The sequence below is a fragment of the Rattus rattus genome, chromosome 2 (genome assembly GCF_011064425.1).
Source record: "Rattus rattus isolate New Zealand chromosome 2, Rrattus_CSIRO_v1, whole genome shotgun sequence".
Taxonomy (NCBI): Eukaryota; Metazoa; Chordata; class Mammalia; order Rodentia; family Muridae; genus Rattus; species Rattus rattus.
This window is the reverse complement of record NC_046155.1, coordinates 42966105-42981666: the sequence shown is the minus strand read 5'-3', so window position 1 is coordinate 42981666 and position 15562 is coordinate 42966105. Positions and strand designations below refer to the sequence as shown.

Sequence of the window (15562 nt, the reverse complement as noted above, 5' to 3'; positions counted from 1 at the left end):
TCAAATAGGGGTAGAGAAAAGAGGATGGATTGTGCTTCCGAGGCACAGAATTCAGGAGAATTCTCTGTAATCTCAGGTTCAACGTTGAGACACAAATCACAGGTGTTCAACCTACTAAGTCAAGATCCTGCAAGAGTACGCTGATGTTTCCTGGCTGGAAAATGTGGAGCTGGGGGGGCTTCTAGACCTTGACATCAGCTCCAGCCGGGAGAACAATACTGGGGTGGGGTGGACTTTGCATTCAGCTGAGTTTCCCTCAGGGAGAAGGATTTGCTGGAGATGGACAACCTCTTTCCCTCTCCTGGGCAATGTTCTTTGTCTTTCCTGAGCATGTATGTAACCAAGGCTCAGAAGCATGGGAAAGGAAAGGGAATTCAATGTTTCCTTTCAGTTAGATACAAAGTATAACAATTCGTGTACACTCGTGAGGATGCCAAGATAAGACCTATCGCTTTGTATGTTACCTTAAAAAAATTAATAAAATAAGAAGAGAAAAGGTTACAGTTGCAAGTTAACTCTTCTCACTGATTAAGCGGAAGGATTTTTTGATGGAACTAGGATCCCAGGAAGTCAGATAATATCTTCTTACTTGACATTGTTTTTGGTTTATTTATTTGTGGGTCTGTGGGTGGGTGTGGCATAGCCTGTGGGTGAAGGTCAGTTATTTTCTTTTTCAATGTGGGCTCCAGTCAGTTATCAGACTTAGCAGCAAGGCTTCTTTCCTGCTGAGCTCTTTTTAAAGAATGTCAGATGAATTGGGGAGGGGAGGGGAGGGAGAGGCCTATGAAACTCTTTGTTTTCTGGTTTTTGTGTTTTGTTTTTCACAGCTCTTTGTGAAGAGCTAGAGCAGAGTCAGAATTTCTAGGTAGCATCTTATGGTCCTAGGAGCAGGGTCTAAAGCGAAGCACTGTGCCTTTCTGAGAATGAAGGGGTTACGTGTCACCTGGTCCTGGAAACTGCCTCTCACCTTTTCATCTCTCTATACTGATAATTGTTGCTTCTTTTATCAACCTTGCTCAACAGACAGTCATTGGCTGACATAAATACCATATTACATTACAGTTTCTCTCCTTCTCCCTCTCCCCCCCCCCCCAAACAAATATGCTTCTACTCAAGTTCTATATCCCCATGGGTAGAGCAGATACTTCATTTCAGCCAGCTGGTGGGCTATAAAGTAAAATGCCATGGTAAATTATTCTATCATTTCCATACAGCAATTGAATTCCGGACTACAACGAATCTAAAATATGTATTCATTGTGCTCTGTGAACTAGTCACGACACAGGAGATGTCTCATCTAGTTACACCATCAACCGGCTAGGTGATTTGGGACAAATCATTTCTTCACCTTGTCTTATTAAAATTTTAATTAACAAACTTATTTATTTATTATCTATTTTTTGTAGGGGGCTGGATTTGAACTCAGGGCTTTGCCCTTGCTAGACAACTACTTGACCACTGCTCTGTACACCCAGCCTTTTTTATCTCATTCTGAAGTGACATCTACCTTGCTTTTCTTGGCATACAATGCTTTGAAGCCTTCTGATAAATTCAAATATAAAACACCATGTAAAAATCTCTTTGATGATGAAAGGAAACACCTCATTTGACATTAAAGTGGCCACTGCAAAACTTGAACCTAAGAGTTTAAAGAAAGTTCCTTCTAGATTACATTTAGATCACAACTGAAGCCATGCTTTCTACACACAAACACACCAGTTCTGCACAGAAACTAGCAAGAAGGTGGAGCACAGAAGGGCAGAGCCACCAGCCCCGTGCCAGTCCGCACCCCCAAGCAGCATGCGTGGCCAGTTGGCAGAGGTTGCAGGCAAGGAAAGAGCAGTGTCTAAGCAACAGATTGCACCAGCCTTGATTTACAATACGGAATGTCACAGTCACCTTTTCCTGAGGACAAACATCACAGACAAAAAAAAAAATTATAGCACTTCAGATAAAGGCCAAGGGTGGGTGATGACCACTGCAGAGAAGGAAAGACTGAACCGACACCACAGCATGCAGACCCACTGCCTGCATTCCCTGGCAGGGGGCAACTCATGGTGCCCCCACCCAAGCCACACTTCCATTCATCACTGTGCATGAACAGAGAAGCCACAGCACGGGTTCCAGACACACAAAAGTTAAGCTTCCGTGCTCTGCGGGTACCTGGTGGGAGGCAGTGTTCCAGGCCAGCCGAGCTTTACAAAGAAGGTGCCAGCATTCCTGTTAACCCAGCCCATGTACAAATAGCTTGGTTCAGGTTCCCAAAGTGGGCTGAGGTAGGACCATGGCAGGGAAGACATGAGGAAGGGGTTTGAGAGATACATACGGAAGACAGAGGATCCAGCCAGACTTCCAACCTTCCGCACATCGTTATCTAAGGACAGAAAGGGGCAGTGGATTTCAGAAATAATTCAGAAAACATAACGTCTTATGGAAATCTCCCTTCTACTCCACCCCTGCACCAATTAACCCCGCGGTAATCAGGCAATCAGGCAGGAGGGTAGGGAAGAGCGGTAAAAGAGAAACAACTTGTCCTTTCTTACTGAAAACCACCTTCTCCACCCCCAGCACTTGCTACATGATTACCTTTTCCACTCCCCGCTCAGTTTTCTTCTGCTTATTTTTAAAGTTAAACAAAATCTGAAGAAAAGTTATTTTTATGCCCCCTTTGAACAGAAGGAAAAAATGAGAACCAAGGGAGCGAAGCAGCTTATTTTGAAGGTCTTTAACAGGAGTCAAAACAAGGGTCGTGACTTGAGCCTAGACTTTTCTTGAGGATCCCACTGCTTCCCTGATGAGCTAGGGCTTGAGGACTGGGATACCTGAGCAGGCGCTGGTCATGATGGCTGGGACACCATAGTAGGTAAAGGCTCCATTCTCAAAACGAAGGCCTTCCTTACCGACCTCCACTTCCACTTTCCCCTGGAGAGAGAAGGGGTACATAAGGAGGGTCCTGAGGCTGGGAGGGCACTTCAAGCTCTTGCATCTGCTCAGACCCCAAAGACTTTTGTGAGCATTGACAAATGGACTCCCATTATCATGGGGCAGAGTTAATTCTGCCTAGATTTACTGATAGAAACACAAGCTCCCACTTTAGAAGCCCCTCAGTGAATTCACTGCCTTATCAGTCCTAAAGCAGCACCTGGGCGGGAATAGCCATGCTTTCCCGATACACTGTAGCTGCCTGTCGAGAACCAGGCCTAAAGCAACAGCTAAGTCAGAATGTAGTAAACAGCTTCACTGACTTAGTGTTTGAGATGACATCATTTCTGGGTCTGGCTGTGACAGAATCTGCTCTTGTCCAATTCACCACTGGTGCCAATGCTAACTAATATTCCTTGTCAGTGACAGTGATGGCTACCATGAGTGTGTATAGCTACATTTGTGCAGCTGATACTGTTAAGTGCACCTTGTGGATTCTCACAGTCAGCCCTGCAGGGTTTCTCTGTAGCCCTGACTGTCACAGAACTTACTCTGTAGACCAGGCTGGTCTTGAACTCAGAGACCCGCCTGTCTCTGCCTTCCAGGTGCTGGAATTAAAGGCATGCGACACCACGCCTGGCACCTTTGCATTTTTCAAAATAAACATTTGCAAATGGGAGGACTAGGAGTCCTTGACAAAATGTTGACAGTTGTTGAAGGTAGGTAATAGTTATATTTTTCTTCTTTCTACTTTTTGGCTAATTTCCTATAATAAAATGTTTAAGATAAACGCTGCTTTCTGTCACATGTAACATTTTCATGTCCACTTGACAGATGAATTGATTCAGGCTCAGAGAAGATCACTGGCTTAGCCCAGGTTTGCTAGCAAATAGAAACAATGACATTTTAAACATTTCGGCAAAACATCCCCTTTCCGTCCCAGCCGCCTAACAAGTTCACTTCTTTCTATTGAGGGCTCCCCTTCCACTGGTGCTTTTTTTTTTTTTTTAGGTAGTGGCTTAGTCCCCCTCTGGTGGCTTGGCATTGACATTTTAAAGGCAAATCTTTTTTATTTGAAAACTTTTTATTAAAACTTTTGTTAACACAAGATGAAGGATTGCACATTATGTACACAACGTAACACGATCCACTTCTGCACAGTGAAGAGAACGCCCCCACTTATGGGGGTGGAGCAATCATTTTACTGAGGTTACTTGGAATGGCATAAAAAGGACCGGCTGAAGTGGACTGTATGGAACCGAGGCCAGTTCTCTCTCAATGTGATCTTGACTAGGATCTGAAGCCATTGTTGTTTCTAGAGCCTATAGAACTCTGCTGGGAAGAGACATGGAGCCCGTGATGGGGCTCATGGAGGGGGCAGGGTAAGCTGTGCTCCAGTGGAACTGCGCCTGGCACTTTTAATTAAGTAATTAATTAATTTTATTTCGAGACAGAGTCTTGACAAGTAGCTCTGCCTGCCCCCAACCTAGTATGTAGATCGGACTATTCTAAAACTCACAGCTCTCCTCCTGCCTTTGCTTCTTCAGTGCTGGGATAACAGGCGTGTGCCATCATGCCCGGCTGTGATATATACTTAAGACAGGCCTGTGCGGGTATCCAGGAAAGACAACTGATACCTTTGTCCATTCAGTCATTGCCTTTCTTCCTGGCCCTCTGCAGAGGGAGGGAGATGTTTCAGGAAACCACAGATAATAAATGTATCCCATGGGGTCCAGGAGCCCAGGCCAGTGTGGAAGTCAGAGATGCTGACAGTCAGAGCAACAGAAGAGAGCACTGAAGAAGAATCAACTACACACCAGGAGGCAGTGGGGGACACTGGAGCAGACAGCCCACGATATCAGATTCCACAGGCCCTTTCGGTTCAGAAGCAGAATGCCTTTACTGAACGTACACACCTCTCGCTATCCTCCAAACAAGAGTGCGCAGATGAAAGGCCATAGGGGAAATTACAGTTCCCAGGGTACCACTCTTACACGGTCATGGCTTTCCCGTGGGTAACGCAAGGATGCCTACCCCATTGGCCTTGTTCTCTAGGCACTCTGCAAGAAGGGCAGAGCAACCACAGGAATTTCCCCTTCACCCTTCCCCTGACCTTGACACCCACCTGTAAAAGCAGCACAAAATAGTCCACGGGGCGGCTGCGCTGGTAGAGGTAGTGTTCTGGGGCTTTCTTGTTCCTCTCATCAAACTTAAGCTCCTGGATCACGTTGGGATGTTTCAGAAGCCGGAGCAGGATCTTCTCGGAAAGGTAGAGAGACTTAAAGGGCTCCACCTCTGGAAGGCAGCAGGGGGCGGTGGTGGACATCAGCATTTCTGTGCTTCCCCCATTCCAGCAGCAAAAGCTGGCCGGAGGCGAGCGCAGCATCTGGGGTTTCATCTAGAACAAGACTCTTAAGTAGGCTGGGGGTTCTGCTAATCCCTCAGAGATTGAGGAATTTTAATCCCCAGTGAGCATCCCGGGGCCTTCTCTATGCCTTCTGGGGATGACTATTGCTTCTATGGTATCTCGGGAGAAACAGGTCAGCATCTGGGCAATACTGGTTTTGTTATGATTTTTCTCCTTGATTTTATTTAGTGTTGGACCCTGAACAACAAAGTCTTGGGCACAACAAAGTCTTTAATTTTACAGTAGAATGACGCACAGAGAATCACGTCTGGCTTTTCTGGACAATATTCACCTGCTGGCTGAAATGAAATCCCAGGTTAATAGAGAGGTAGTGGCTTAAATAATAATTTGTCAGTAATGTAAAATATCATTTATCATACTTAACTATTAATAGGTATTATATATCGATCCTTGCAGCCTTAGGCTAAGCAGATGAAGCTGCTTTGCTTTGAGGAATTGATCCATGATTTTTTTTTTTTAAAATTAGATTCAGACAAGATTACATGTTGAAAAGTCTACTGTAAGGAGGCTGTGCTTTATAGTTACCCACCTTCTAGGACCCGGAACAGCTCTGGCCAGCCCTCACCATATCCTCAGTAAGTATGTATTAGCTACAGATGGAACTGAGTCATGGACTGACTGTTCTAGGTGAGCATATTAATTAGGGCTGAGTGATGTCAGAGAGTTCGAAGGCGAATCCTAGGCTCTCATAAAAAGGAGCTTGGTTCCTATGCCTGCTCTCCTCCCTCCCTCCCTCCCTCCCTCCCTGCCTTCCTTCCTTCCTTCCTTCCTCCCTTCCTTCCTTCCTTTCTTCCTTCTGTCCTTCCTTCCTTGCTTCTTTTTTTCTTTTATTGGACTTTTTAAAATTTACATTTTAAATGTTATCATCTTTCCCAGTGTCTCCTTCAGACATCCACTATCCCATCCCCCCCCTTCTCTTACCCATCCACCCACTCCCTCCCACCTTCCCACCCTGACATTCCCCTACACTGGGGCATCAAGCCTTGGCAGGACCAAGGTCCTCTCCTCCCATGATGCCCAATAAGGCCATCCTCTGCTACATAGGCAGCTGGGGCCATAGGTCCATCCCTGTGTTCTCTTGGGCTGGTGGTTTAGTCCCTGGGAGCTCTAGGGGACTGGGGAGAGCGGTCTGGTTGGTTGATATTGTTGTTCTTCTTAGGAGGTTGAAAACCCCTTCAGCTCCTTCAGTCCTTTCTCTAACTCCTCCATTGGGGACCCTGTGATCAGTCCAATGGTTGGCTGTGAGCATCTGCCTCTGTATTTGTCAGGCTCTGGCAGAGCCTCTCAGGAGAAAGCTATATCAGGCTCCTGTAAGCACGCACTTCTTGGCATCTGCAATATTGTCTGGGTTTGGTGTCTGTATATGAGATGGGTCCCCAGGTGGGGCAGTCTTTGGGTGGCCTTTCCTTCTGTCTCTGCTCTAAACGTTGTCTCCATATTTCCTCCTGTGAGTATTTTTGTTTCCCCTTCTAAGAAACTCTAAAGCATCCACACTTTGGTCTTCCTTCTTCTCGAGCTTCATGTGGTTTCTGAATTGTATCTTGGGTAATCCAAGCTTTTGGGCTAATATCCACTTATCAGTGAGCGCATATCATGTGTGTTCTTTTGTGAATGGGTTACCTCACTCAGGATGATATTTTCATCAGGGAAATGCAAATCAAACAACTCTGAGATTTCACCTCACACCAGTCAGAATGGCTAAGATCAAAAACTCAGATGACAGCAGATGCTGGCGAAGATGTGGAGAAAGAGGAAGACTCCTCCATTGTTGGTGGAACTGCAAGCTGGTACAACCACTCTGGAAATTAGCCTGGTGGTTCCTCAGGAAATTGGACATAGTACTGAGGACCCAGCTATACCACTCCTGGGCATATACCCAAAAGATGCCCCAACATATAACAAAGACACATGCTCCACTATGTTCATAGAAGCCTTTATTTATAATAGCCAGAAGCTGGAAAGAACCCAGATGTCCTTCAACAGAGGAATGGATACAGAAAATGTGGTACATCTACACAATGGAATATTACTCAGCTATCAAAAAACAATGACTTCATGAAATTCTTAGGCAAATGGATGGAACTGTTTTTCTTTTTAAGGTCACCAGGATTCCCATTCCAGACTCCAGGTGGAGACCAAAATGCTGGGGCTTGTTGCTTGGAAGGATAATGCTTTTCCCTCTGAGACAAAGGTCTGGGGCACCCCAATCCCAGTAGGATGGAGGAGGCTGTCTTTAGGGCTCCACTGGGAAGTGAGCAGAGGAAGTGGAAATTCTGCAGTGGTTTCCCTACCTCTCGTCTGGTAGAGAGTACTCACTTCCTCTCTACCACACAGCAGGGAGCTTGGAGCTACCACAGGACCCCGCAGGAGGCAGCCTCCTTCCTCAAACCCTGGTTCTCAGTGGCAGTGCACACCAGGATGGGGATGAGGATATTAAGAGATGTGGTGCCTGGTGCCATGACAGGTTCTGCTACAAGTGTGGAGGTAGGGGGTGGGCGGGGCAGGTCCTACCTGTGGCCATGAAGCGATGTGTGGCGAGCAAGAGCTGTGGCGAGATCTTGACTCTGATCTCTGAGTCTGAAAGCTTGAACAGAGAGAAATCATGCCGCCTCCTCTCCCGGTGTGGGACCCTCTGCTTTTTCCGATTGTCAGCTGTAGGGCCACAGGGGAAATATGGCGGTCAGAATCGTCGTTGGTCTTTGGCTGCTTACACAGGCTCTTTGGGGCCACACACTTCTGCAGTGCCAACTGTAGGAGGCTCAGCCATCCCCCTCCCAGTAGGAGCCGGCAGGCAGCAGATGGTTCGGTGTTGTTTGTGCTTAGGTGGTAGATGAAGGGGCGGGGAAAGCTGGTGGGGGCCGTGGGGTGTGAGGGGAGGTGCCCCTGCCCAGAGTTCCAAGGCTGGTTCCGTTACCTGAGAGCTGTGCAAACTCTTGATGCATCAGAGTTTTTTACTTGCTTTAATCCATACAAGACATTCAATAACAGAAAAGTTATGTTGCCTTTGCAGTGACTGCCGGACTCTAATAGGCAACCGTACGTGACAGTGTTCATACAAGGTCATATTGACATAAGCGGCTGGTAATCTTGGCATTAAGGGGGTTAGGGTCTGTCCATCTGTCCTCTTCCGTCCCCTAGAGCAGGGTTCACCTAGTCCCTTTCCTGTGGGTTAAAGGCACGATAGGAGTGGCAGCTAAGCCATGTCACTCTCTCACCACTCACAATTCTCCTGCTTCCCTCGGGTCCCTCCGGAGAAAGGATCATGGGAAACACGAGGACCAGGAATGCAAAAGAAGTAAACATGACTCCATAATTTTCCAAAGGCGGATTCTTGAGATGAGGGCTCAGGCAGAGCCTACGCACTGAGAAACTGAGAAATGAACTTTCTCCAATCTAGTCTTTCACTTGCTTTTTAAAAAGGAAAAGTCCAGGGGCCTGGAGAGATGGCTCAGCGGTTAAGAGCACTGACTCCTCTTCCAGAGGTCCTGAGTTCAATTCCCAGCAACCACATGGTGGCTCACAACCATCTGTAATGGAATCCGATGCCTCTTCTGGTGGGTCTGAAGACAGCGACAGTGTGCTCACATGTATAAAGTAAATCTGCTTAGTAAAAAAAGGAAAAGTCTACATATGTATACACATGTGTGGATTCACGTTTGTGTACATTGTAAGTGTATAGATACATTTTTTTTTCAAGTGGAGGAAGTGTTTTCTTCGACCACTTCTCTGTTGCTTTCCCAGAGTGTTGAAAATAAACGGGAAGTGGTAACCCACCTCACCTGTGCTGAGGGGGAGGGGGAAGATGTGTCTCTGTTCTCTTCAACCTTGGTGGCCTGGAAAACAACAGGGCCACAGGGCTCGCAGTAAAGTGGCCCAGACACACTGGAGACCAAAGGATGTGTCCCACAGCAGGAAACCAGGGCCCCAGACTCCAGCTTCCTTCCCCACACCCTCTTCTTTTGGACCCTGCTTCTTTCAGCCCTTTGGATTGCCTCCTATCTACACAGCTCTAGTGGGCCTGCCTGTGCCTGTGCCTGTGTGGGCGCCTGGCTCTCACCTCAGCCCTACTTTTGCTCTGTGTTCTGGTTGGGAGATTCTGACCCAAGTATCCAGAGTGTGTAACAAATCCCAGTCACATAAGAAGAAACACAGTGTTCTGACTTCTCCGCCTTTTTGTGGCCCTTAGGGATCAGAGTGGGAACCGCTGGCCCTCTCCTCCAGGGAGAGGCTCATCCAGAAAGGCAGCCTCAAGGAGAGAGATTTAGAACCCATTTTCTCTGCTGTCGCTGGCGAGCGGCCTCTGATTTTTATGACGTATTTGCTTATGTGTCTGCCAGCATGTCATTAACCTTTCCTAGTAGAGACGTCCCTATAGTCTCTTCCTTTATCACTTCGATTTTAATAGTGGGTACTTGAAGCATTGGGGTTATTTAAATCACTACTCTTGATAGAGACTACTAATTTTGCCTTCCACCAACAATTAACATTTCAGTGTGGTCTTTGCCAATTTGCATTTAAGGACACCTGGGAGTTCTAGAGCAAGGGCGGTGGGCAGAGAAGGGAGCCTGGAGTGGGAGAGGTCCTTTCCGAGCTCCACCTTGATTGAAAATGCTCAGTACTGCACTCCCAGGTCCCTGAAGGGAGGCGCAGAGACACTCAGGTTGTTTTCAGTGAGGGCTGGCCCGTGTTTTAGATTTGATCTCTTCTTGGCCCACAGTTATCACTGCCATATGGTATCACAGCCTTTTGCTGTGAGGAAGCAGTTTCTGGAAGATTGCTCTGGCAAGCAGAAGCTGCTCATCTCAAATGAGTTATCCCCAGGAAGGGAATGGGGTGGCTATCCTAGGAGATGAAGCTCTGGGGAGGAAACGTCTCCTGGCCAGAGACTCCCATGGATTAGATAATATTCCAATTCTGTAGACAAAGCAAGCCCCTTTATTGCTGGCAAACAAAGCATTGATGAGGCCCACGGGCCTAAAGCTGTCATTCACTATAAAGAGGAGGCCATATTGTTCCTGAGGGGTGCAGGGAGAGGAAGAGACCAGAGACGGGAGCAGGCACAGGGCCCATACAGGGACTTGATCCAGGAGGCAGGAAAGAGAATGGAAAATTTGGCAGGGGTGCTGCTAAAAGGCACGAGGGCCCGGAACAGCATCCAACAAGGGCCATTTAACCTTTTGGCTTGAGCACAAGGCAGTGCCATGACAATGTTCACTGCTCACTGGTGGTTGGGTGGGAGGAGTTCCAAGAGGACCTGGGCTCTGCCTCCAGGAGACAAAGAGCTCCCATGAACACAATGGAGGGGGCAGAAACAAGAGCCAAGAGCTCTCTGGGCCTGCCCTGGGCACACTGTATTTCCCTTGACCATTTTTTTTTTCCATTTAAAGATCAAGCTATCTTTCCCCAGTTTTAACTGTGTTCTGGAACGTTCCCTTCTGATAACCTCAGCAGCATGCTCCCAGTGACTCAGGATAATGTGGGCCAGGGTATCCGGCCATGCTAGCACTGGATGGCGGTGGTGGATGACACGCCAGTGCCCAGACTTGCCCTGACACCCTATTCCATTGCTTATCAAACTGATGCGTTCCTGGGCGTCTCAGGGGAGCAGGACGGACACACGCTTACTGTAGAGGTCAGTTTCATCTAGGATCTCCGACTTGATGATCTCTTCTATGATGTCCTCCAGTGTGACGATGCCCATCACCTCATAGAAAGGGTCTCCTTCACCCTCGTTGTTCACTCTCTGGACAATGGCCAGGTGTGATTTTCCTGGAGAACAAAGGAAACCGCACTGAGCTCAGCCCAGGACCATCTGAAAATAGGAAATTTGTGTGCAAGTTCTTACCAATGGAAGCTTGGTACTCAGAGGAAATACAGACCTGTGTTGCTCAGTGAGAGAGGCAGGCTCTCAGACCGGAACTGTTAAGCAGTTTCACTGTGTGACACACAGTGCACAGAGGACATGTGCACTGGGTCGTTTTCTGTCAACTTAACACAAGTTACAGTCATCAGAGGAAGGAGCCTCAATTGAGACAATGTCTGCATACATTAGGGGCTGTCTGTAAGCCTGTGGGACATTTTCTCAATTAATGATGGATGGGGTTGGGTCCAGCCCGTTGTGGGCAGTGCTGTCCCTCGGCTGATGGTCCTGACTTCTGTGAGAAAGCAAGCTTAGCAAGCCAGTAAGCAGCACTCTTCCATGGCCTCTGCATCAGGTTCCTGCCCTGTTTGAGCTCCTGCCTGGCTTCCCACAACGGAATGATATGTAAGCCAAATAAACCCCTTCCTCCCTAACTTGCATTTGGTCATGGTGTTTTACCACAGCAATAGAAACCCTAACTAAGGGCTGGAGGGATGGCTCAGTGGTGAAGAGCACTGACTGCTCTTCCAGAGGTCCTGAGTTCAAATCCCAGCAACCACATGGTGGCTCACAACCATCTGGAATGGGATCTGATGCCCTCTTCTGGTGTGTCTGAAGATAGCTACAGTGTACTTATATATAATAAATAAAATAAATATTTTTTAAAAAACCCTAAGATAGCACTTATGCAAACTAATGGTTATGTCACAACCAATGACATAATGGTATGCCATCACTAGATGACGATTTTATAAGACCATTCTACATAGTTGGTTATAATATCACCATGTGGCACTTGGTTGTATTTTATAATGGTTAGTTTGCACATAGGTTGGACACATTTATAGGGTACAATGTGACATTTGAAAATGTTTACACAAGGGCTGGAGAGATGGTTCAGTGGTTGAGAGCACTGACTGCTCTTCCTGAGTTCAAATCCCAGCAACCACATGGTGGCTCACAACCATCTGTAGTGTGATTTGATGTCCTCTTCTGATGTGTCTGAAGAGAGCAACAGTGTACTCATATATATTAAATAAATAAATAAAATGTTTAAAAAAAAAAGAAGCCACAATGCCTATCTAGCACACCACTGTACCTGCTAGCCACATTCCCCCCCGTCCTTCCTCACCTCTACCTGCTTCTGGCTTCTGAAACCCTTCTATGTTTCTTTTTAGGGAAGCTTTCTAACATGTATCTAAAATGTGACCCAGTTATATTTTTTTCTTTGAGCTTTCACACATTGACAAGCATATATTAGCAGAAGGAGACTGAAGAGCCTCACTGAGACGGGAGGAAAATTAGATTAGAAGTTAGCCTCCCTGTTTAGTCGTACTGGTTACCACCTTCTGGCAAGTTATTTAATCGCCACTGATTTGTCCCCACTCAGGTGGAATCAGGGACTAGAAAAGTGTATCCATTCAAAAACAAGGCTGATGAATTCCTGGAACTGGAAGGCTTGGCTAATATGTCCTGCCCCTGAACCTGGGTGGCATTATGACTGCCTGAACCATCACCACTTAGGAGAGTCTGTTCTGTTCTCCTGAGTCCAGGCGATAAAAGACAACTTCCCCTGTGGAGACCCTGTGAGACGTTTGTTGACTACCCTGAGGCGACCACGGTTTGAACCACCTTGAAAGTGGTTGCCTCAGTCTCAGAGGACCCAGGCTCTCTTGTCTTCCCTAGTGATGGCCTAAGTACGGTAAAGCAGAGAAAAGTTATCCTATTGTGCCTTTCTTAGAAGCCATTAGTGTAATAAGATGGGGGTTGTTTTCTATCTCTTTGGTGGTGGTGGGGTGACTTGTTAGCAATACTTTAGCTGGCATACCCAGTGCCCACGAACTGGCTACACAGCTGGTAGATTTATAAAAAGGTTTTATAAGCTATAATGTAGCACAGGCTGACATGGGGGCCATCTTGATTGCCGACTTGGCTGAGTTGAGAGATATCCAGGACATTAGTAATGCACACTTCTGGGTGTTTCTATGAAGGCAATTCTAGGAAGGGTTAAGAGGAAGAGGAAGCTTCACTCTAGGTGCCTGGGCATCATCAACATTCCTCAGCCCAGAAGGGCTATAAGGGGGAAAAGGAGAAGGTTTGTTTTAACAGCCATTTTCTCTCTGCTTCCTGGTTGCCTTGGTGTGGGGTGCTCTCTCCCGGCCACCTTGTCTCTCCATGGGAACAGATGAAACCAGGAGCCAAAGAAACCCTTCCTTGTTTAAGGCGTTTTATGTCGGGAGCATTCTGACTAATGTTGAAGAGTTTTGTTTTTGCTGCCTAACAATGTAACAAGCGCTAACATTTCTCGAGCTCTTGTTTCACGCCAGACACTATTTGGAACACTTGACACACGTCAAATGATTTAATCCTCCAAAGAGCCCGAGAGTGGGTAGCAGCATTACACTCAAAGAAAGGGAGCACACGTGGGGTTAGTGATAAACCTCAGTGGCACAGCCCAAGGGGGGATGAGCTGGATCTCGGCTGCGTAACTGGATCCAGTCCTAACCTAAAGCCTGACCTTCCTTTCCCTTAATCCCCCCTTTTTCCTGATAGAATTGAACCTAGGAAAAAAATTGCCTAGAAACCCCCCGCCCCCAACATTTTATTTTGTGACAAGGCCTCACAAAGTTACCCAGGCTGGCCTTGAACTTGGATGTTCCTGCCTTATGAGAAGCTGGGATTACAGGGCATTTGCCATTAGACCTGGCTAAAGTATTTTCTAACTGCCTTCCTCCAGGTCAATCTGTTTCCTTTTATAATATAGACACATTTCCTGGTCCTGTTTCTAGAATGCAAACTGAGTGGTTCTTCTTTCTTGGCTACGAGGCATTTATAAGGAGAAAATCTGAGGTGCTGACTCAGATGAATTAGTCCTGAAAAAAAAAATTCCCCAAAGCAGCTTTTGCTTATTGTTAAAGGCATCATTCAAGAATGAAGAAGGGCAGTTGGTTTTCCAGAAGCACAATTAGCTATCATTTAATTTTCCTGTTGCTGTGATAAAACATCTGGCCAGAACAACTTAAGGGAGAAAGGGTTTATTTCAGCTCACAGTTTGAGGTTCCAGCCCATCACAGTGAGGATCACAGCAGAAACTTGAGGACCACTGTATCATCTATCATGAAGCCCAGAAAGTCAGATGTCCACGTTTAGCTCACTTTTCCCTCTATACAGTTCAGTACCCCAGCCTAGGGAATTGTGCCACCCTCGGGTGGCTCTTCCCACTCCCATTAACCCAATCAAGATAAACTCTCACAAGTAACCCTGGAGGACCATCTCCCAGGTAATTCTAGATGCCATCAAATTGGTGAATGGTATTAACCATCACAGCTATCAAAAGGCAAAGATTCTCCTTGGGATTTGAAATGGAAATGATACTTGAAAGATGGTATTTTTACCACCTGTGAACGGTCTCTAAAATTTCCCCATCTTCTACCTACACTTCAACCTGCTTCTATGCTTCTAGCCATGTTCAAGAACTTTTCATGTAATGATTAATGTTGACCGTCAACTTGACAGGGTCTAGAATCACCTGAGACACAAGCCTCCGGGTATGTCTGAGAGAAATCATCTAGATAGACTCCTACTGACTAAAAGTGGAAGGGAGCTGGGCACAGCATTTGGCACCTTCTGCTTGCCAAGTGAAGATTCAGTGTGGCCTAGCACACTAAGCTCCTTGTTTCTTCCATGGTGGACACATATATAATCTGGAACTGACAGCCAAAGAAACTCTTTAAGTTGCTCTTGTAGTTCTTTTGCCACGGTGACAGGAAAAGTGTCTACTGAGGTAGCAGACAGTAACTAAAACGGCACTTAGAGAATCAAGTCTAAACTCAAGTTGTTTAGTAAAATCAAGACTGTACATTGTGGCTCTTCCCAATATTCCCATCTACTCTGCCATACGCCATCAGGAATCTATCCTCTGGGTATTCCAGATCAACTCCACTTCCTGAGTTTCGTTCTGGTGCCCTTTCTAATAGTTCACAGTATGGCTTTCCCCATCCCATCTCTGTTGGCCCTTCAGACTACAGCTTCAGAAGAAGCTCTCCCAGACTGACCCCATTCTGAATCGGACCGGATCTCCTGCTGCCTTGGCCTCCAAAGCCTTTAGTACTATTGCAGCTTTCTGCTTCTTGTAACTAGCGACTCATGTGTCCTACATTAGTGTGACTTTCTTGGAGGGTGAGCTCCTTCAGAACAAAGGGTCACATCTTTGGTTCTTTTTTTTTTTTTTTTTGGAGCTGGGGACCGAACCCAGGGCCTTGCGCTTCCTAGGCAAGTGCTCTACCACTGAGCTAAATCCCTAACCCCAAAGGGTCACATCTTTAAACAAGTTCTTTCACCCCTCCAACACC

The 15562-nt window shown here is 46.6% G+C and overlaps 1 protein-coding gene across 3 annotated transcripts in view; it reads right to left on the bottom strand.

Moving 5' to 3' along the window:
• The window catches only part of Cnnm1 (cyclin and CBS domain divalent metal cation transport mediator 1), a 58559-nt gene that overhangs the window by 23541 nt on the left and 19456 nt on the right, over nucleotides 1-15562 (bottom strand). For 2 of the 3 annotated variants that reach the window (XM_032892012.1, XM_032892013.1), the window contains exons 2-6: nucleotides 10976-11119; nucleotides 7862-8002; nucleotides 5048-5217; nucleotides 2823-2922; nucleotides 2327-2374 (exon numbers count right to left, since the gene is read on the bottom strand). In XM_032892012.1, coding sequence (XP_032747903.1) covers nucleotides 2327-2374; nucleotides 2823-2922; nucleotides 5048-5217; nucleotides 7862-8002; nucleotides 10976-11119 — 603 coding nt within the window. The remainder of the gene's footprint in view (nucleotides 1-2326; nucleotides 2375-2822; nucleotides 2923-5047; nucleotides 5218-7861; nucleotides 8003-10975; nucleotides 11120-15562) is intronic. The other variant, XM_032892014.1, reaches the window with a different exon arrangement.